The sequence below is a fragment of the Chrysoperla carnea genome, chromosome 5 (genome assembly GCF_905475395.1).
Source record: "Chrysoperla carnea chromosome 5, inChrCarn1.1, whole genome shotgun sequence".
Lineage (NCBI taxonomy): Eukaryota > Metazoa > Arthropoda > Insecta > Neuroptera > Chrysopidae > Chrysoperla > Chrysoperla carnea.
Genome location: NC_058341.1, coordinates 56947099 through 56970641, shown reverse-complemented (window position 1 = coordinate 56970641; position 23543 = coordinate 56947099). Strand labels below are relative to the sequence as shown.

The window sequence follows — 23543 nt, the reverse complement described above, 5'->3', positions numbered from 1 at the left end:
TTATCAGTGAGCAGGTACCGTAGGCTGTTTTCAAAAAAATTAGGATTACGCACCAAAATAATAAAATCGACAAAATTGTGAACAAAACAAGGATAAGTGACGTCATAAAAAGTGAAAGTGACGTCATAAAAAGTGAAACATAATAATCTTTGTATTTAAAATAGAAGTTGTCCAGCGATGCGGGTAGTTCAAAGCTAGTTATCAATAAAGCCAGTAGTGGTGCTTTAAGCCTTAAATCATGAAAGATCTCTTAATTTTTTTTATATTGTCAAATTTGAAATATCCTTTTTCTTCCAGAATTTTAACACCCTATACCTAGAAATGGCCACTATCCTAATTATAAGTATAATTAAGAAATTGTAACCATTTTAATGTTACCTGTTATTTGAAGTCCTCCAGTTACAGTTTGGACCATCCCTTATTAATGATAAGAATTTTCTTAAACGAATTAATATTAAGTATACAGAATGTTCGATTTACATCTAGGAATATAAATATCACGAGTATGACAGAATACATGCGTTAAGCAATGCGTCTAAGTGAGAGGTATTATATACATGTGTTGAAGCTTCGATATGCGTTGAGATAGTTGTAAGATGCTTGGAGAGTGGAAGCTTCTTTGTTTAGTAGATGAACTACAACAGATAAGCTACGATACAAGTCACTTTTGCAATATTTCATATAACACCTATAATATCTCTTACTTATATGCATTGCTTAACGCATGTTCTCTGTCATACTCGTAATATTTATATGCCTAGATGTAAATCGAACATTTTGTATATAACTAAAACATAATTAATTGTTTACATTAAAGTTAAAGGATGAATCACGTGATATCTATGTACGTGTAACGTTAAATCAACAATATAAAGCTGTTAAGGTAAAAAGGACAAGATCAGTACGACCTACATTAACAATAACATCCAGTTCATGTTCACTAAGTTCAACGGTGAACGCGGGTAACACTGGTGGAAGTAATAGTAGCTGTACTAATAACACAAACAATACACTGGCAGCTATGAGTGGTAGCGTTGGTGGTGGTGGTGGTGGGTCAACATTAAATGTTAATAGTGGTATGATGACGTCAGGTGTTGGTGGAGGAATGAATGATAGTTACTATGCTGTACAGTTTACAGAGGGTTTTAATTTTCGTGTACATCCACAACAGCAGGATTTAACAAGTATATCGTTACATGTATTTCATACAGCATCAGGATATGGTAAAGGTAAGTGTTAGTCATGTTTATAAAAGAATGGGGGTGTGAGTTGTGTGTTTGCGAGGTTGATGGGGGATGTATATGTTTTGAGAATTTTCTTTATCTCTTGTATAAATATTTTCGTTTAAATGTTTTGGAGTTTCTTAAATTGTTGTTGTATATAGAATTGCTTTTGTCAGAAATTGTTGACTGTTATAAATTCTAATTAAATTTTGAAATGGATTAAATCGGTACAGTCAGGGGCACTGGCAATATTACTATTAGAAAGATGTATCAAAGAAATGGGTAATCGGAAGATACCAATTCATTGAATAGGTGTTTAAGGCGGTATTCTGGTCTAGAGGCCTAAATTTTAGAAAATTTTCAAGCTAAGATAAAATAAATAAAAGTTTTTTGGAGCTATTTTTTCTTATAATCTTTTTGACATTTTCAAAGTACAAAAGAAAAGAATCAAAAATAATTTTCTTCTGTAAAGTGGGAGCTACAAAAACAACGGTGAACCATGGTTGACACGATTTAAACAAAACCTTGTAGTGATATAAAACAAAAACATTCTTAATCAGTAAAGATGTTGCTATTGTCTGGACCTTAGCCAAAAAAAAATCACAAAATGGCGTTCTCATGAACAAAATTTTTTGTTTATCCTTTTTTTCACTATTCGAATTTTTGTAAAATACTCAAATTGAGTATTTGAGGAATCGATCGAGTAGAACTTGAGATATTATGTTAATCACCTCGAAAAGTGTAGGTTCCAGAAAAACGCGTTTTAAGTTTGAGAGACATTTCCGGCAGAGTAACTCGGACAATATTATAACTCACTTTGGATTAATCGGCGATCCCAGATCCATACATTGGGCCTTCGTATGCAATGTCTTGCAAAGTTATTTCTGATAACGAACTGTTCTGACATCTTTTGAAGTAGCAGAAGCTCGCCGTTTAGAGGGATCAATTCGAACTTCGATTACCAGAAAATTCACTCAATCTTCGAAAACAATTTCGAATTTTGAAAAATTCGTTTAAAACCATTCTCTTCAAAAAGGATTCATGAGTCCTACTGGACGGTCTACAAATGTCGCCTTTTTTAAAATATTCTCTGAGGCGTTCGTTCCTATTCACTTGTTTTGTCTAGACCAGCGTAATTTTTTTAACTTACTTCTTTACCCTTAAGTGTTCTTTTCAGTTTTATAGACAAAAAATATTACATATTATTATGTAATAATATGTAAGAAAATATCATGTTTTTATATTTTAAGCTAAAAAGGTATGTTTACACTTTGTGGGTGTTGAGAGCTTTATAAAAGAGTGGGTTATCTCTCTAGCATATTAGAAACAAAAAAGTTAAACAAAATTTTGTTAGTAATATCTTCAGTTAATAAATTAAAATAAAAATGGCAATAAAATAAAATAATTTCATTTTTGGACAGATATTGGACATTTGGAGACTACATTTACCTACCTATTTTTAACAAGTTGTACAAAGATTTAAGTCAACAGATCAAGCAGTCTTTTAGAACCGTGGGAATGTTTTGTAAAATCACATTTCGAGGAAAACTCGTTTATATTTTTTTATGTATATTATCAATGTACTTATCTACCTATAAATAGTCATCGATTCCTGTATCTTTTAGTTTTTTGGAAGTGGTTGTTACTTCGTACGTTAAATAACAAGCACAAAACTGATATTTTTTTGGTTTTGTGCGCGTATAAACTTATGTTATTTATAACTTCAAAAACTATACGAATTTTTCTTTATAATTTTTGAAATGTATTCTTAAATAATACAAAAATGAAAAAAAAAAAAAATTGATTCTTTTCTCACTGAAAAGATTCCTTAAAATAAGCCCTAGTAGGGTCTAAAAAGATACAAGATGACAAATCTACTTGCCTGCCAAAATTGTGAAAAAGATCGAAAAGAACGTTAAAAAGATCGTTAAAAATTTTTTGTGTCTTTAAAATATCATTCGTTACAATAGCTCAAATAGTGGAAATGATGCCCGAGAAGTTTCCATGGTGTATTTGAATTTTATAGAACAAAAATCAGTTGACAAAAATTCGGTCAAAATTTCACGAAAAGGCTAAAAGAAAGACCATCTATTCTATTTATAAAAATACAATACCATGATCATTTCGAAAATTGTACGGAACCTTAAGCATTGTCTGAGAAAATTCCCACTTTACTAACTTATTCCTACAGTTTTAATGATCTATTTGTATTTAGTCTATGATTTATGTATTATTTATTATTCTCCTATTATTTTAATAGTGAAAATCTTTGAAATATTTTCTACATTCCAGTTGTGAGTGAAATTAATTCAGTTTTCTACCGACAATATTTTATATTTTCATTTTCAAAGTTAAAATAATTTTCTCAAAAATATTCAATTCATTTTCTTTCAAATTTCACCACACTTGCTCAGATAAATAGAAAGAATATTTAGATTATTTCAAATAAATATTTTCATAATTTTTAAAGTGCGGCCAATTTGTATTTTTCCAAAATAAGGTACAAATAAGTAAAGATGGATATGGGCATTTCATAAGCCAGACCATTAACTTTCAGATAAACTAAATTATTTTGCACTATTTCGGAAACTGAAATTCTATTTTCTGAAACTTTTGCTGATGATAAATATTTTCAGTTTCAATTCAAGCATATTTAAAAAACCAAAATCAGGTAAATTTTTTTTTTTTGTTATTTACTGCGCTTTCAACAGCGATGATCACGGTAAATTTATTTCTTTCAAATTTAACCAAGAAAAATATTTATATTTTATATTTTACTGATCAAGAACTTCGGTAATTATTAGAATCAAATGTGAATATACAGGTTTTTGCATATGCTGGGGGTAAAAAATGATGTGTAGGCGCACATCTCACGCAGGTATTAAACTTGACTTGATTTTAGGACTCAATTAGTAAGTAGCTCATTCTACGGTATAACCGGTAACACATAGATGAACACTTTAAATTACAAAGTTGTTATTGAGTACAGTTTAGATAAAAACGGACTCTAAAGTTTTGCCCAAAATAGTTTTGTTGTAACAAAATTATTAGTTCGTGTTATTGTTTCTGCGGCATCTAGGCAATTTTTTATTTTAATTTTAATTATTAAAATTTCCAATAATAATGGTTGGTTTTTCTAAAAAGTTTTTATTCAAATTGAAGAAACGCTCAAAAAGCTACATTTTTTGTTATCAATTACTGTATAAACTATTCGGTTCACAAAAAAGGGTTTTAAGGTGTTTGTTTTCTTACAGTATTGTAATAAAGTTTTGGTTTATTGCACGGTACATACATATAAACCAAATACATACTTTGTACTCAAATAATGTGTTTTATTTTTAGCTTTTCAATACCACACAACTACAAAAATATATAATATATTGTGTGCAAGTGCTGCTTATAAATTGGATAATATAGATATCTCTCTTCAATTATCAATACTCCTACTATAGTCGTCTCTGTTCATCAAATGATGGATCTTCAATGAACTCGATTTAAAATTTTGTTTATATATCATCGACAACCTTATATTTTTATGGTATTATTATACACTGCAAGACGGACTAAATAAATTTCGATAGTTTTTATCACACTCTCCTGATTTTTTGACAACTTTGAACGAAAAAATAATAATAAAAAAACCCGATGACCTAGGAGTATTTTGTGATTTTTGGAAACTTTTTTAATCAAAAAATGTATTTATAGTTTTATTGAAATCCCTTATATTATCAATCCTTGCACATCTCTTTAAATAAAAAATGTTTGCGTTTTTATAAAGAACAACTTTCTTATTTAAAATGTTCGTCTAATATTCGTCAGTTTTGAATCAAAATGAGCTTTTAATTGAGCCTGAAAACTTAGATCGAATTCAATACTTACTTCTATATAAGATGTATGCCTTTTAAACAATAGTTTTTCGTTTGAAGTATTTTCCTCGATTAAACCTATTTTTCGAGTTCCACGTATATGTCAAGGTAAAAAAAACCTCTATACTTCGTAAAAGACATACTGAAAAAAGATCTGATGATTATTTCGATAAAATTTATGTTTTTCCAACTATGTTAGTAATGAAATATTTTCTAATATAATCAATAGCTCAGACAGCGCCTCCTATTAGTCAAAAATTAAAACTGATCGCACCATTTTATCGTGCGTCTATGCGAGAGAACTTTACAAAATGCACACATGATTATTCGCCGTTGCGAATATGATTTTTTATTTTTAAAATTAAAATAGTAAGTACCAGGGGCGTAACTACCTCCGTATCAGCCGCATAAATGATTCGGGGCCCCCGGGCTACAGAGGCCCCCCCCAGACTAACAATTTCCACAATGTATATTTAACCATGTAAACTCACAGCAGCATATTAATGCATCCCTATCTTATAATATTTTGTTACAAGAAAATACCATCGATATTTTATTGCAAAGTGAAATCAATAGTAAAATTACAGTTTGGAGAGATTTATATCTAATTATGATCCTATTGTAAAATAACTTATTTTAAAACCGAAGGGGGTCCGCAGCTCAATGGGGCCCCCAACCAATTTTGATATAGGACCCCTCCAAGGCGAGCTACGCCACTGGTAAGTACATTATTTATCCGTTCAGAATCTTGCCCTTGAGTCCAATGCTTGGTGTCACCCTTGATATGGATACATTTTTGATTAATGATGCTTTAATATTTTAGACATCTAAAAAAACAATTTTCGGAGTAAAAGCAACAATTTCCCCCCGAAAGTAAACAAAGTATGTTTTTCAGCTGACACTATAACTGTGATAGATAATATGAGATACATCATATTTCCTCCGTACGTAAATTTCCCACAGGAATAATTTTCTCATTAATCTTTCATATACAATGAAAAAACACAATTTTTCTTTTTGTTTAAATTTTATTTTGATTTAAAATTTTTATTATACAAAATTAAAGTTAAAAAATTTCAAGGAGAAATGAATGCCAAATTTGCTGGGTGTTTATGAATAACGCTGTCGCCAACGCGTAGGAAATAGTGAATGGAGAGGTAAAAAAACTTTTCACTCTGTTTCTCGGAAAATTAAACTTTTATCTAAAGTAAAGATATCATATTTTGTTTGAGAAATATTCTGTAAAATGTAATTTAATATTTACTGATTATTAAATAATTAATGTTGATGAAAATGATCTATTAAAATAAAATTCGATTAAGTGTGAATAGCGCCCAGTACAGTCAGGGTTCTATATTACCTACATTAATAGAAGCTTTCACTCGCGGTTTTTCATGTTTGCCCGAGTAAATATTGTTGTTCAAGGAAAACTCGTTTTTTCATTTTCCGTGGGGTTACGTTGTTGAAAAAGAAACTTGGACCGTGCGAACTTTTTTGTTAATTAGACTTTTTCGAGTCGATTCGTGAAAATCCCATCTTTCTAGCGGGTATAGAATAGAAAATCGCTCGCTTAACAATTTACAATCAAGTACTTCCAATGGAATTAAGCGAAAAACTTTTGCGGGATTTTGATGACTAAGCTTTACACTACAAACAAAAATGATATACATATAAAAAATCTGATTATTTCATACACTGAGAGATGAAAACCGTAAATATAGCGTTTTTCAAATTTTACGAATTTTTTATTCGAAAACTGGACGGTTTAGAGAAAAATGTTGAAGAAAATTTTTTCTAATTTTTACTCCAATTACATGATAAAATTTTCGCGGCGAGTCGGTCACTTATTAATTTGTTTAAAATATCCTATCAGGTTACTCACCGGGAACCTACACTTTTACGTTTAGGAGCATTTTTTAAACGACATCATACAAAAATTTTTCCATGCGAAAATTATTCATGCTCAAAGACGATTTTTACCGGGTCTAATAAAAAATTAATAAAAAACAAAAATAACTTCTATTAATCCAATTTTCTTCCAAACTGTTATGGGGTGATATCCAAGAGCAAATTTTTACAGCATTTAAGAAGCTACAAATATTAGATCCAATTGAGTTTGAAATTTTTTTGATCAAAAATAAAAATAACTACTTCATTGTCAAATTTCGAGTACTTAATGTATTGTACTCGATCTTTAAGCCAACATTAGCATAAATTAATAAATTTAAACACCATGTCTATGACATCACAAATTTTGGAACATAGATGGGTACCCATATTTTAAATACCGTTTTGATCGGTTGTATAAATCGAGATGTTTTTTTTTTTTTTTTTTTTTTTTTTTAAATACATAAAATAATTAACTCGTTAGCACTTGCGTTATGAGCATTTTCCTCTTGTTCGATTTAAAACAGAAATCACTTTTACTTGTCAACTGATGTGCATGAAACATTTTCTAATAAAATTTTATTTATTTTCGAATTATGAATTTTTCAGATATTTGTAACGTATCTACAGTTATTTCCCCCCATTTGACATGCCAATATTGTAACATTCGAATGAAGAACTCAAAAATATTTCGACCTTGTACATATATCGAAGAGTTTGGCTATAATTTATATTTTTTCTTAGGAGGATCATTATAGACCACCTTCCCTTAAATACTTTTTATATAGGCTGCATAAATATCATCTACGTAATCATCTGAGTTGGTTTCCAGAAACCAGTAAAATATTCTAATACTGTGCTTCCTATTGTTTTTATACAATTCTAAATTAATTAGGCCAATAAACGCAAACTATTCAATATTAACTCGATATATTCAATATATAATAATATTATGTTTACATTGAATTAGCATTTACCCTTACATGAATAAAATGAAAATTTAAATTAAAATAAAATATATGTAAATTAATTTTGATATTAAACATTAGTAGTAGAATTGTGTTAATTTAATTCAATATTGATACAAGCGGCGCTGTTGCATATGTAGGAAAAGATGTAATACCTAGAATTAAAATTTTCTTCTATGTATTTTTTAAAGGCACTTATAAAAATATCTCAAAATTGAAATTGTCACCGTCATTCCTCAACACTATATTTATCGAGAATTTAAATAGTAAACAACTTTCGATAAGACCGTATGAACCATAGTACACGAAGTGTGTTCCGTGGTAAAATACAATATCATGTACTATAGATAAGAGATAACCTATTATACCCTAGAATTACACCCACCGGTTATACCTGAAGGTGCTCTCTTCAACATGTAATCTAACAACAGATTCAATCGATATTTTTAGACCTTCAGCACTCGCGTTAACCGCTCGGTAATTTTTAGTCGCGTGATGAGAGATTTGCTCACGCTTTCTGCACATGCGGCAAATATTTCGCGCGTTAAATATTCTTTAACTTTGTGTATCATAACATCCACATAATTTTATATTTTATTTTTTAATGCACTAGCTTATTAAAAATAGGTTGATTGCGTGATTATTGAATGATGTTTGAGAGTGAAAATATTAGGGCGGAGAAATAATCTAAACAATTAAATTAATTTTAACTAATTTCACCATATTTCTATCAGAAGTTTTTTTAATTTTCTGAGAACCACATATATTAAACTAACGAAAGTGCACGAATAAGCCCGAAAATTTTCGAAGTTAATATTTTCTTGCTTATAAGTTTACTCTCTTGATGAGGGAAATTCTCACAATTTCTGAAGTACTTAGAAAACAAATTTTTTTTAACTGTAGACACGTTGAAAAAAATTTGAAAAATTCATAATTCGAAAATAGATAAAATTACATGAAGATAGAAAAAGTTTCAACCATATATATACCGTTTGGAAAACAAAAGTTATTTATGTTTTAAATCGAGCGTTAATAAAATGCTTATAATACGAGGGCTGAAGGTTTTAAGAACTGTTATTCAATGTGACTTCTTTTTCTCACTTATACCTCCCTTAGTCATACCGAAAAACCCACATAGAACAACAATATATATACTTTTGTGCTTAGTACACTATGTTAATAAATTCAAGATAAATTACTCCATTGAAACTTTACCTTCTAAAAATTTAACGGCGTGTTTAAAACTGAAATATGATATTACAACTTACTGACTAATAACCAATGATTTTCTTTCAAACATGATTTATAAAATAATATGCAATGGTCAGCTTGTAGACACAGTCAGAAAAAGTCAAATTTTTTAACTCTTTTGGTAATAATATCTATTTATAGTTTATTCGAAAACAAAACTATCTAGAAAATTAGCCTACTTACATTCTGATAAAATACCGTCATTTCAATACAAATATTGTCCTGTAAATAGCAATATCTGCCGAGAAATGAACAGAATGATTAAAGGTACAATGTATTTACTCTTGGTACTATATCTTACCCTAGATACGAAGAACAAGCTACCAAAAACGAGCTAACAAGCTACGAGCTCTAACAATTGTAATTGAAAATTCAATTATCAAACATTAAATAAAATTATATTATATGAAGCTAAACCATTTATTTCAGCACATTCGTGTGAATGTGGTTATAGCGGTTTGCTAATATGGGGTTATAATTGAATCAATGAAATGATTGGAAACAAATTGAATAATTGTATTTTATCATAAATTGTAAAAGAAGTATTTAATATATTGAAGAAAGAATGATGTTTATTTTGAAGAAATTTTTAATCTAAACAGTTAAGAACAGTACTAGCAGTAAGACAATGTGTTCTTGACATGATAGCAAGTAAATATTTACTTGATTCAAGAATATATTCAACTTCTTGGTTCAAGAAACTATTGACTTGTTACTTGTACACGACGTGAATTAGTCAAAGAGGTTATAATATAACATAGAGACTTAAAAGCATAGGAAACGCAATAAATGAATTATTGACCGTTAAAAAAGAGACCGAAAGAAGGGACCGTCTTACCTCTTTATCTCGCAGACTATCCAAGCGCGAATATTAATATTTTGAATTATTATATACACATGTGCATGTCTGTGTATTTCATAGAGGTGATATAAGATATATTATTACTTCTATGGAATAAATTCACAAAATCACAGCCGGGGCTATGTTAATGTTATATTTTTGAGCGTCTCGCATCAGGATGATTTAGGCTTAATCAAATGTAATTTGATTTAAATTTAATATTATTGCACATTACTCAATTGCCTATATTTTTACAATATCGTTTACGATAATATCTTCGTTTTCTGTAATAGTGTTCCATTTTTGAACGCAATGCCTAAAAACTTCAGAATCCAACCAACTCTTTTGTAGTCGACAAACTCAACCCAACCAACTCGTAATTACATCAAGAGTTACATATGATAATAAATTTAAAAAAAAAAGAGATTTTATAAGATTTTTGCTGAATTCGAACAAAATAATTACTTAAATAACATTTTTTAGGGCGAAAAGTAGATTTTTAGGGCGAATTTCTAATCATTAAAGTGTAATATTTGACGATTTGTATACCACAGTTATGGTCTTTTACAAATAAAATATTATTATTATTATTAAAAAAAACGTCGTTTTATCCGTCTTTTCATGAAAAACTGAAACAGACACTGCAAAATATGACTCTTTCTGACATCTATTGGTGTATTTTATAGTTAACGAAATAAAGTACATTACTGGGACATTCTTTGTGTTAATGTGGAGTTTTAAACGGTTCTTATATTAGTGATAAAATTTGTGTCTTTTTAATCAAAAAAACTACCGAACAAACCTCGGTCATTCAAATATTAGAGATAGTACCATAATACTCCATATAATTATGTATAAACGCTGGGGGTGTTAAATTTAAATTTATTTTACAATATCGACAAGAAGTAATTTGGTGCGCCAAAATAAATAAATTTTCAAATAATTTAGAAAAAATGTATAAAAATTATTTTGAAATGGGGCCTCTACCTTGGAAGCCGCGGGGCATGACCCCGATTGCTCTATTGTAGTTTCAGCTCTAGTGTACATATAATATATAATATGGAATTTTAATATTAGAGAGAACGTAGTATCATCAAATATCACTTTTATTAGCTCAAATCACTTTAAATAATATTCTACCTTTAATAATTTTATAATTCCCTGTATTATAAACGCCATATCAATTTTTCTTGTAAACGGTAAAAGGAATGTGAAAATTCTTGTGTGAAATCTATTTATGTGTAATTGAAAATTATTTTTTGTGTTTTTATTACATAGTATACAACAGACGAAAAAACGACATTTTTTTCTAATTTATAAAGAATTTTTCGTTTTCTTACATTTTAATGTATTTTTGATAATTTGCCAAAATATTTTTTTTACTTGTCATAATTGTGTTATAATTTTTTATACATTTAAAAATAGGCATAGAGTAATTCACTGTAACTAGGTGCATTCAAATTGCATAAGAAATTATTGGATAACAGCAAATTTTTTTGTTTTTAATGTCGGACTTTTCGGCAATTTTAGTCTTCTCTGATAATACTGGTAGACAAAATTTGATTTTCTTTGGTCACATTGATGCGATAGAACATTTCTTATAGTCTTTGATGAGTTCGAATTTTTTTCAGCATTTCTCTAATACATAAGGTTTTCGAAATATTTTTACATTAAATGGTAATAATACGTTTTTCTGTTGTTTTCGAAAAATGACTTCGAATTTAGGGGAAAAACAAGTTTTTCAATATTAAAGGGAAAATTTATTGAAAACGTGACACGCCTGTGTTTAAAACATTTCAAAAAGTAAACTCGTGCTTCTGTGACATTATTAATGGAGTAAAGTTCAAACACGCAAAGTGATGTTCCTTGAATCTGACAGCTTATTGAACCATGGATACAAGAGGATTTGTATGCACAAAAATTTACAATTATGTTTTTCCAAGTATAAGTTTTTTTGCGAAGTATAAGTGGAAAATAGAAGCCTTATTCACCCAGAGTCTTTAATAATACCTGTCGAAACTGTTCTTGGACATCCAAAATAGTGGGTGTAAGTATAAGAGAAGTGTATAGAGTTTTCAATGTTTCAAATACATACCTTCTATGATGCTGTTCGCGAGAGTGAACTGTAACGAGAACATGTTGAAGGAGCGTCTTTATTGGATGAGTATTTTCTAGAATTGGAGAAGGATCCCTCTTGTAAGCCGTTAGAGAACTAAATTTTAAATATAAAAGTTATTCCTTACAAAACAATAAACAATTTTTGCTGGGAATATTTTTTGTAAACGTTTCTGTTTACCCGTGAGGGTCTCTGGAAAAAACTTTCGAGAGTATTTTCTAGAATTTGTTTTCGTTTTTTTCATAAATGTTTAAAAAAAATCACTAGTTGAAGTTACTTGCTAATTTTTAACTCCGTATCTCCATAGCTATGGAGAAAATGGAAACACAAAGTTTTTTCCTAATTTGCGCCCTCACGGGTAAACAGTGGTGTTTACGAAAAAATGTTTCAAACAAAAGTTTTTGATTTATTTATAAAGAATGACTTTTAGATTTAAACTTCTTTAAGCTTTTGTTCTATCTCTTACGGCTTGCAAGATGGGTCTTTATGCATTTGGATTGAATGGGCAAAAAATACACCCTTTTAAAATTGGGATATCTCTGTCAATTTGGATGCAAGAAAATATTTTTTTTTTTAAATATGCGTCAGCTAGAACTTTTATTTGAAATTTCTTTTTACTTGGTGCATAATTTTTGTGTAATATGTAAGAAATTGATTAAAACCTCTACAAATCCCTCAAAAAGAGGGACTAGAATCTTCCCTGAGAGGCCGAGTTTTTGGTTAGTTTTTGCTGCGTTATAAACAACTGTGGAAAATTTGTCCTTTTCTCATTTTAAATATGTTGTTTCTTTGTACGATATGGTTTTCTGCTTGTTGAAAAATGTTTTAAGCTTGCTCTAATGTATCCAGGATATATGCGTGGGATGAATATAAAAGTAATTTAATAGTGTTCCCAAGATTCACTATTTAAAACTATTATTATAAACTGTATATACTATTTCCCAGAACTTGTCTGTCAAAACTTTAATGAATTGTTTGTTATGTGTAATCCTGGTTGCATATGCAAATTAATTACTATAAATTTAGTTATGCATATGACTTTACGTTTATACATAGTTAAATGTACAATATATATTAATACACTGTTAGAAGTTAATTATATTCAGCAACTCAACAGGGAGATAAATCATTAAAAAATTTATTTTCAAATATCACATTTTTTGAGAGATCTTTTCATACTCAGTGAGTGACTAGTGACTACCTCCTTCTGGTTACCTATCAACGACATATCATTTCAACATCTAATCTAATCTCATCATATATCGGATACATTGTTAACGTTGTATTTTCACGCGTTGTTATGTACATTCTTATATTCACGTTTAGTTGCTACGTCGCGTTGGCGGTGTCTCATTTTTCTAGAGAAATAAAACACCCACGTATTGACAATTTTTCAAACTATTTAATTACCTGATATGCATCGAGATAAGACATTTTATATAATTAGAAATTAATTATTAATGTAAAATGTTTTCTTAACCTCAGGGAAATGTTGTGATTAATAGTGTTCTATGCCACGTTTACACGCTAATCTCTTAATTCAAAGATATTTATTTCTTAGAACCTAGAAAGTAAAATTGCATTGGGTGTTCGGGACAGTACTACGACTCGATCGTTGGTAAAAGGTAGTACGAGCGCCAAGTTTAGACATGTGGTTGAAATTATTTGTACCTTATTTTCAAATTTGATGATGAACTACATGAATGTAGACTAAAAATAAGAATAAAATTTTTCGATATCTGCCTTGGTGTTCGAAATATCGAAATAATTAATCAAATTCCAGATATCAGGACTTTCTCATTCAATCGCCAATTAACATTACTAAGTTATTGCACTGTTCTTTGTTATCGCAATTTCCATAAAGACGTTTTAGATAAAACTCAACAAGTTTTAGATAAAACTCAACAAGGTAATTTTGGCCCAAAAGACATAAAAATTACTTTCAGTTGATGATTCAAAACGTAGTAGTTTCTAGGATATCGACAAACTCACCCCGAGAATTGATTCTCGTTTATGATAACTCCTTTGAAAAATTCGAAAAATTGATTAAAATGTATAAAACCATTCTGGTTTAAAAAATTGATTTCAAATTAAAATTGAATGGGTTATTTTTGAGATATCATAAAAAATATTTTACGAGAAACTATTTTCCTTCCGCTTTTATATGTTATTTCATAAATTACTCGTCGTGTCACTATCCAATGGCCGTATTCGGAAAAATACAAAGATATATTAGAGCAAAAAATAATAGTAGAGAAATGCTTAGAAATATTCGATTTTCAATTCCATCGAAACTAACGATTTTCGAAAAAATATTTTAAGTGAAAAATGCTAGTTTTTTATGAGGACCAACTTTCTAATTTAAAGAGTTATTCTATCTCGTACCTTTTAGGATCTAAATTGACTATTAGAGCAACCCAGAGAACTAAAGGTATCTCAGAAGTATCTAATGTCAGATACTAACTAGATAACTAACCGGCCACGGTTTTAGGGGTATTTGGCAATTTTCATGACGCTTCGTTTACTGCTAATTCTCGTGCAAATTTCAACCACCGCCTGTGAGTGTGTCGGAGTAAGTTTTGTTTCATTCACCTTGTTTCTTGATTTTTGCTATTGCACGGGTTAGAGGCATCATTTTATTCCGGCTTCTTATACAAAGTAAGGAGAGATAATAACTACAATGCGGGTCGGACTCGAACCCTTTTTTGAATAACCGACTAATAACAGCTATTTTTTATAAAATTTAACTCTAATAAGATGACATCCATATTAGTACAGTCAAAATCAGCTAATAAAGGAAAATGAAAGAAACCGCTAAAACCTCATGGAATGTATTTCGTGTCAAATACCATTAGAAACACATTAGTGCCGTAAATGTTTCTATTTGTTAATAATCAATAAATTTTCAATTTAATGAAACGATTAATGTTAAAGTTCACTTAAAAAATTAGGCAACTTGTATGAAAAAAATGTTAAGTGTTTGTCTGATAATCGAAAACTATTATACATGTAGAACGTATACGTGATTCTAGTTGCCTATTTATTAATGTTGTAAGCTAACTTTAATATTAACCGTTCCATTGAATTAAAAATTTATTGTTTATTAACAAATAGAAACATTTGCGCCACTATCTCATGCGTTACTAATGATATTTGAAACCTAAGATACACATTCCATAAGGTTTTAGCAAAATGTGAGCGGTTCTTTCATTTTCCTTTATTTGTAACATCTTTAACTGTACTATATAAACATTTTTGTATGGCAGCTTTGAAGTAATTCACCACGGGCAGATTGCTAAAGGAATTTGAAGCACTTTAAGTCGAATCCACTCTTTCAGTGTTTCAATATTGTTTTGATTTAAATTCTTTCACAGCGTATGCTCAGATAGCTATCCACAGCTTCATCGTGACTGAATAAATGGCAAGAAACGCATGACAAACGAATGAAAAACTTCCTGATTTTCTATTCAATTTGCTTAAATAACAATATTGAATTAAAAACGCGGTACAATTTGGTTAAAAACCCTAAATAATTTGAAAAAAAATCATGGAATTTCTTTTTATTGCGTTTTCAAAATCACACCTTACTCTACTCTACCCTGTAATTACATTTTTTTACGGGTCGTAATATAAAATGTACCTATAAAGCATGAACCTTTAATATTACTGTTCTCTTTACATGCCAACATCTGTGTAGGTATACTCAAATAGCTAAATTGCTAAAAGACTGCTTGATTGAATTTTATTAAGTACACCATTTATTTTCCTGCAGCTTTCTCATTATAATAAAATTTTAAATAGAATGAATGTATCAAAGGCCTACTTTTTCGTCAAATATTTTTTTTAACTTTAGGGCTTTAGGGCATTCTCAATGATATGTAGAAAAATATATATGAAAGAAAAAGCATTTTTGTTCTGTTTTATTTTTCCTCTGTGCATGCTATTTTATGTTGGCGTTAGCATATATTCCAAGTGAATAAACATACAAAAAAAAAAACGAGTAAGTGTAAAATTGATTGAGAAATAAAATTACATTAATACTGATGTTAGATGAAATAATAATTTATTACATTTAATTATATTTTTTTGTATGGCGTTTGTCGAAATGGAAAATTTTCGTATGATTTTATCGAGTTTTCAAAAGGATACTATTGTTTCCTAACACTATGACAGAATTCTTGATTTTCGAATGATAAACGATTGATATATTTAATTTGTCGATCATCCAACTTATTCACCCCAGTACTCCTTCAGAAATTTGAAAAAAATGAAAAATCTGCTTAGTTTCGATTTAAATTAAAATCAGTTTAGAATGTTATTTTGGACCGAAAATACAAAAATGGGGTCCGTTTGACAATTAGACGGGTCATTTCTAAAATGTACCCTAAAATCGTATTCGAAGGGCGATATTCCGCAAAATTTTTAGCTGGAAACAATTTTCAGCTGGATAAATTTGTCTTTTAATTACAACACAACAACATAAGGATCCATATTATTTGTTGTTTAGATGAGTATTTTTGGAAATATCTATATTTTTTGGATCATAATTATGCTACATGCCAAGCAGTATTAAATTCCGAAATAACATTGTTTTTGTGATTTTTTAAATTGTGGACCAAAAATTAAACAAATGGCATTAATTTTGCCGAAAACCGTGTATGAAACATGATCAATATTCCGAATCAAGATCCCAATTAACCGCAAAATTATAAAAATGGCATTTCATAGCAGTTAAATTGATACATACCAACTGATATTTCAACGCATAGTATAAAACAAAGTCACTTCTCGTTGTCTGTTCCTATGTTCCTATGTAGGCTCAGAGCTTTAAAACTATGCACCGGATTTTGTTGCGGTTTGTTTTAATAGATAGAGTGATTCAAGGTAGAGGAAGGTTTTTATGGATAATACACGCATAATATAGAAGAGAAAAACTGATAGTTATAGAGGTTAATATCATGTCGACGAAATTGTGAACAAAAGAAGGGTAAGTGATGGCATATGAAGTGAGCGTATAGCACAATAATCTTTGTATTTTTGCCCAGCAAAGCGGTGGCATTTAAATAGGCTTTCTCAATTTTTTATGTTGATACATTGCCTGCGTGGCGCATGTACAATCAATTTTACAAAAACTCCAAACCATTATTTTCGCATATTATAATAAATTTTTGCATACCATAAAAATGTTGTTTATTTATTATATTTATTTATTTATTTTATTTTATTTTTTTGTGATACAGAAAAATTGATTGGTAAATGTGTATTGGGCTCCTATATGTTTGCTCGTGGGAAAGCACAAACACAATGGAATACAGCATTTGCAACACCCATGGAACAAGTACAACAATGGCATACGCTTTCTGAATAAGAACTATAAAAAAAATAATGGATAGATCAAAATATATGAATGAACAGATATGTTATTTCGCATATTGTGTAAGAATGAATATTGCATTTTAAATTATTTTAGTCTTCTATGACATCACACGTCGAACAGTTCTATAATTGGCTGCTGAACTCTTGACTTCCTAAATAAGCTTATAAAGACAAACGAAAAAGCGTTTTACCAAATTTTGATCTGAAGCTTAATTTCCGAGATAAATTTATCCAATGACAGAGCACTTAGAATTATAGAGATATCTTTATCGTTGCCTTTAATTATCATGTTATCTATCTCACTTTTTTCATATTTTTATTAAAGACAACCCAGTAGCCTGTGTGAATTATTATAATATGGTAATTACTGGATGTTACTTAATAAAAATTTAAAAGTGAGATAGATAATTTGATAATTAAATTCAACGATAAAGGCAGCAATAATTATTATCTTATTGTTGTTGCCTTTATCGTTGTCTTTATTTTTGCAGGATAAAGACATCCTTTTATTTCTTAATGCTCTCTCATTGGATAAATAATTGATTTGGTTAATTATCTCGGAAATTAGGCCTCAGATCGAAATTTGGTAAAGAGCTTTTCCGTTCGTTTTTAAGAACTTATTTTGTTAGTCAAGAGTTCTACATACAATTATAGGACACCTTGTATATGTGGTACTTAAAATTGATCCATCGCTTTTGGGGCGCCCTCTACAACATTATAAATGACATATCTAATTATTGATGTATCTTGATAGATAAATACAAAAAACTCGACTATTTATATAAAAAAGATATCATGGTAAAGAAGTTAAAATATATCCCTTTTACTTTGAATCGCATCGTCATGTCATATGATAGATTAAAAATATCTCATAATATCTATCCATATATCTCATAACCAAACACCATCAGTACTAGAAATATGTGTTACTCAAATAAATAATAATATTCTCCTACACACATATAGAAAAAAAATTGTTCTACATAGAAATTCTATATCCACTCTACCACCGTACTCATTTTTATTCGTATGTGTATTTTAGAAAAAATGTTTATACAGAATGTGCATAAAATGTGTGGCGTATAAATTAAGGCAATATAAACTTAGAAACTACGCATCGTGATATAGTAAATTGAAAATTGAATACCTTAGCCATTTTTCTAAGGCAATTAGAAATTGTACCTTAAACGAAAAATTAAAAATACTTGTTAAGGGACACGTTTTGATTGTCCTAAAAAGTAGAAAATAATTCTATTCAAAAGTCACTCATACATGAATGAGTATTTGTAAAAATTGGCAATTTCAAATATCAATGATAATTCGAAGTGCCTCAAGCTTTCACAAATAGTCATGTATTAGTGACTCAAAAGAATGTGTATGTTTTCGAGCCTAACTTAGTCTGTGAAAATGGCAAACAAAATTGGCACATCCTGTAAATATTCTTGTAAATCACATAATAAAATAAAAGCAAAAATTCTTTACAAAACAAACACATGAAAATCTAACATTCAATAACGTATTATGTAGGCGATATTTTCATGTTATAATATTTTTCCTGTCCTATTTCCATTCAAGGTAATCCTTTATTTTATATAGTGTGTCTACTGATGAAAATACAGTACAATCTCACTAATACAACACTGTTAAAACAAGAGAATGTTGGACTATTGGAATGTTCGGATTACTGGATTGTATAGAAAATTGCATAGTAAATATCATCACTGGCACGAAAATAATCTCTTTTGGTATTTTTTGTATAAAATTCGATTGCCGGAGGGTGCCGGATTAGTGACATTGTACTGCACTTCTTAAATGTACTTACGTTACAGGACCGATTTATTATGAATTAATTTGTATGTAAAAATTACTCCATAAAAAGAAAATTGTGGGTATGATACTAATAAATTTATTTTACAAGATCTCTCTGTACGTAATACGAAATGAGTTATCAGTTTTTTATAAATGTCTTCTCAACTGACTAAATTGGTGTCGGTACAACAAATTCCTTGGATAAAACTTCGAAAAACAAAAAATTCGCATAAAATGAAATATGTAAAAATTTTTGTATAAAAAAATCCACTGAAAAAATTTCCGATATTTTCTAATGGATCTTTTTACTCGTAAGTTTTCGTGGCATTTGTACTTCTCCAACACTTTTTGATCTAAAGATGTGTTTGATCTATTTTCCCGCTGGTAAAGATGACAGATCTTGTAAAAAAGAACTTGTGGATAGCAGAAGAGTATAAGCGGAATATTGTCCTTTCTACCTATAAACAAATTCAAAATAAAAATTTTTAATTTTGGAAAACTTTTTTTGTCCTAATAATAATTTTTTGGACCAAAAATTGGGAACTAATTTGTATATTTATGTAATAATTGTAAAATTTAATTTTTAAAATAATAATAAAAAAAAGTAATGAAAAATTTGACCTTATATAGTATTTTTTAAATCAACAAAACCAGAAACTATCCTAGAATGATTCTCCTGTAAATTAATAGTAAATACTTCCATCGTAGCTGAGCAAAACGTTTTTGTTGGAATTCAGGTAAGAATAACAGTTGATTATCTTGGAAAATATTTTCGTTCTGAATAAGTAGATAATAAAGTCAGTGGATCAGTAACAATTTTTAAATCGCACGAAATTATCACAGTCTAAAAAAGAGAAAAATTATAAACAAATGAAAAATCACATAAATATTTTTGATCTAATTACGATGCCACAGACATACACACATATACTCAAACACGTTAAACTTATTACACCCCTCTTTTAAGTCAGGGGTTAAAAAGATTATACGGCGAACAGTAATAAATACATACCTCTTTTCTTAGTATTTTTGCGACGGCGGTGGGAAGTCGGGGTTTACAAATCCAGCTCTTATTTTGGGGGAGTGGAAAAACCCATCCTTACATAATATTTTAGGATGCCAAATTAAACTTAATTATTTTAAACCTAAATTATCTATTTAAAAATAAAAATTTGTAATTATCGTCAAACTGTGAGTTTTAGTTTAACTAACCATTTCCTAAAATCATTGTATTGTTCTGCAAAGGGTGGTCGTGAAATTCTATGTACCCTTACATGGGGGAGGGGACAAAAATCGCTAAAATTGTCCTTTCTTAATTAATAAACGGCCTCTATTAATGAACGGACATATTATAAAATAAACATTTACTTTACTTATATGGTTGGTTCCAAAAACACATCTCTATGCAGTAGATAATAAAAATTATCTACACCTTTTTATAAGTACGTAAGTATAATAGATCAATCATGGGCGAGTTATTTTAAGTCGAAGTCACCATTGTTATAACTTTATTGTGTGCCATAAACTTTATTGTGTGTCTCTTTATCCAAGCCCGCATTGCTCATAAAGAAGAGGAAGCGAGACGGGTATACGACTCTTCTACCTATCTCAGCTTCTCTAATTGTAATGAGATAGGTAGAAAAAAACATGTTGTCTCTCTCTTACTCGTGTTTTTGGTTGTCACTGGTTAAGTTGTCACTGTCTTACTCGTATGTTAGTTACAGAAGTCTGAGTGACTGTTCTAAGCCACGTTTGCCCATGTCTGTAATAGATTATTTCAGGAGTAAAAATTCAATATTAAAGGTAAGTTTCATACATCATAAATTTCGCTTCAATTGGAAGTACCTTTATGTTTAATAAGGCAATTCTCTAGAGTTGAAAAGTATGGTTTTGATATTATGAATGATTCCGGAAGTACTTAAACATTATTTAATCTATCGGTAGACGAAGGTTTGCTTCATCGGAACATTGTGGTTTTACTTTAGAAGGTAATCTCCCATTGATCAAAGTATGATAGATTAAAAGATTACCTAGACAGTAAACGTCAAAATTGAATTCTCAGTTGGGATATGCTTGAAAAATATATAAATTGTTATGTTCGCCGAAAAATATTGAATTTATATTAAAGATAGAATATGATTAAGAGAAGAAACAAGAAAATGAAATTAATGTTCGAAAACGGTATCGAATTTTTAAAAACTAGTTATTATAACACTACGACTCTTTTAAGAAGCTTGAAAAATTTTTAATTGTGTGGCAGGTTTAGAATTGACGAACGAATTGACCAGGTCCGTGCGCCAGGGAGGGGTCTTTAGGGTCATAGCCCCCTCCCCCCATAGAGAATGTTTCCACATAAAATTTGAACTAACAATATTATCTTGTAAATGCACCAGTTTATAAGGCGGATTTCCACTGACGAATCAGATATCCATGCAAATTTCGAGCTCGGTACATTATTTGACTTTGTCTTTCAGTCGAGTACTTCTAACAGAAAACCTGGATCTTGGCAAGGCTATCGTACTAGCTGATGCTGCGAAACATATTTTGATTGAAAGAAGTAGAAACGCTGGAGAAAAGTTTAGGAAAATTTGCAATACTATGAGGGATATCTGCGATCAGTACGACATAAAAATGCTGAAGCTAAGGTTCGCGTCATAACAGACTCAACGTTCGAATATACAGACTGATTAAGTTGAATCATCGCCATGTTTTATGAAATTTAGTTTATCTCTTTCTCATTAAAATGAAAAATTTTGATGTTTTACACGATGATTCTCGTGGCATCCGGATGTCTACTAAATGCTCCTCGTTCTGGCAGTTTTGCGTGTGGCAACAGCGACGAACGCTGCTTTTCAACCGTGCGTCGTCTCAAAACATACCTTAGATCGACAATATCTGAAGGTTGGCTAAAGCGTTTAGTACTCACTTAATATACATTGCGGTCGATGCATACAGATTTTTGGAAAAGTTTTTTACTGTATCTGTCAGAATTAACTAATTGAAAAACAGTGACTGCATATCACATTTTGACCTAATTAAATGTTTTCTTGCTCGCAAAAAGAATTTCTTGTTTTTATTGATTCTATGGCCTAGCATGGCGAAAAAAATTTGAACCTCCCTCCCTTGGATAATTTCTCCGCACGAGCCTGGAATTGACTCATTGACGAACATTCAAATCTTATATATTTAAACGAGCAATTCTTGTATATATATATATATATATATCAACGATCTTGGAAATGGCTCCAACGATTTTCATGAAAATGAGTATGTAGGGGTTTTTTGGGGCGATAAGTCGATCTAGCTAGGTTTCATTTATCAGAAATGCCGTTTTATCCGTCTTTTCATGAAAAATTCATCAGACATCTATTGGTGTATAACGTAGTTAATGATATACAATGCAAATTATAACATAACAAAAAGGAGGCGTTTGAGTAGTCTAACGTGAAAAATATGACTCTTGCTGACATCTATTGGTGAATAACCGAGCGAAGCTCGGTCATCCAGATATTAAGTAAATAATTGAAAAAAATTCAAAAATCATTTTGTCCGATGTTCAATTATCTTACCTTAATTTCGTAAAGAAATAATTTGTTTAGGACGACCTTAATAAATACACCTGGCTCTGGACCTACACAAAAAAATATGTAAAAAAAAATTATTATAAAATTTAAACAAAAAACAAAAAAAATTCAAAATTGGCTTTTTTTTTTCAAAAAAAATTAACGTGTTTTAATAATCTTTTCAATTATATATGAAATATTTACAATAAAAATATTTTTTTAAAATTAAAAAAAAAAATACAATAATAATTAATTTAAAAAAAATTATTATAAATTAATTATTAATTAATTAATTAATAATTAAAAAAGAAAAATTATATCAGATTTAATAATGTTTTCAAAATTTTATTATTTTTTTCTTAAGAATATTTTGAACATAATAATTATACGTATAGTCTCTTCTTTTGAACATTAAAATAAATTTTCAAAAAGAAAAAAAAAATTTATTTTAATCCGACCTTAGTCGACAACAGTTTCATGTCTCATAAATTGTAATTCCACAGATGTTTTTATTTTTTTGTATTTTAAAAATATACAGGGAGTCACGCTTATTATATGTACATATCAATCACACACGTAAACTAAAACTTATTGTACGACTAAGGGTCAGATTAAAATTTTTTACAGGAATTATTTATTTTTA

General features: G+C 29.5%; 1 protein-coding gene across 1 annotated transcript in view; it reads left to right on the top strand.

Moving 5' to 3' along the window:
- The window catches only part of LOC123300522 (synaptotagmin-15-like), a 61133-nt gene extending 43295 nt beyond the window's left edge, over nt 1-17838 (top strand). The window contains exons 8-9 of the mRNA XM_044883106.1: nt 818-1229; nt 17393-17838. Of these exons, the coding sequence (XP_044739041.1) occupies nt 818-1229; nt 17393-17520 (540 nt within the window). The 3' untranslated portion in view covers nt 17521-17838. The remainder of the gene's footprint in view (nt 1-817; nt 1230-17392) is intronic.
- Nucleotides 17839-23543: the final 5705 nt, after the last annotated feature.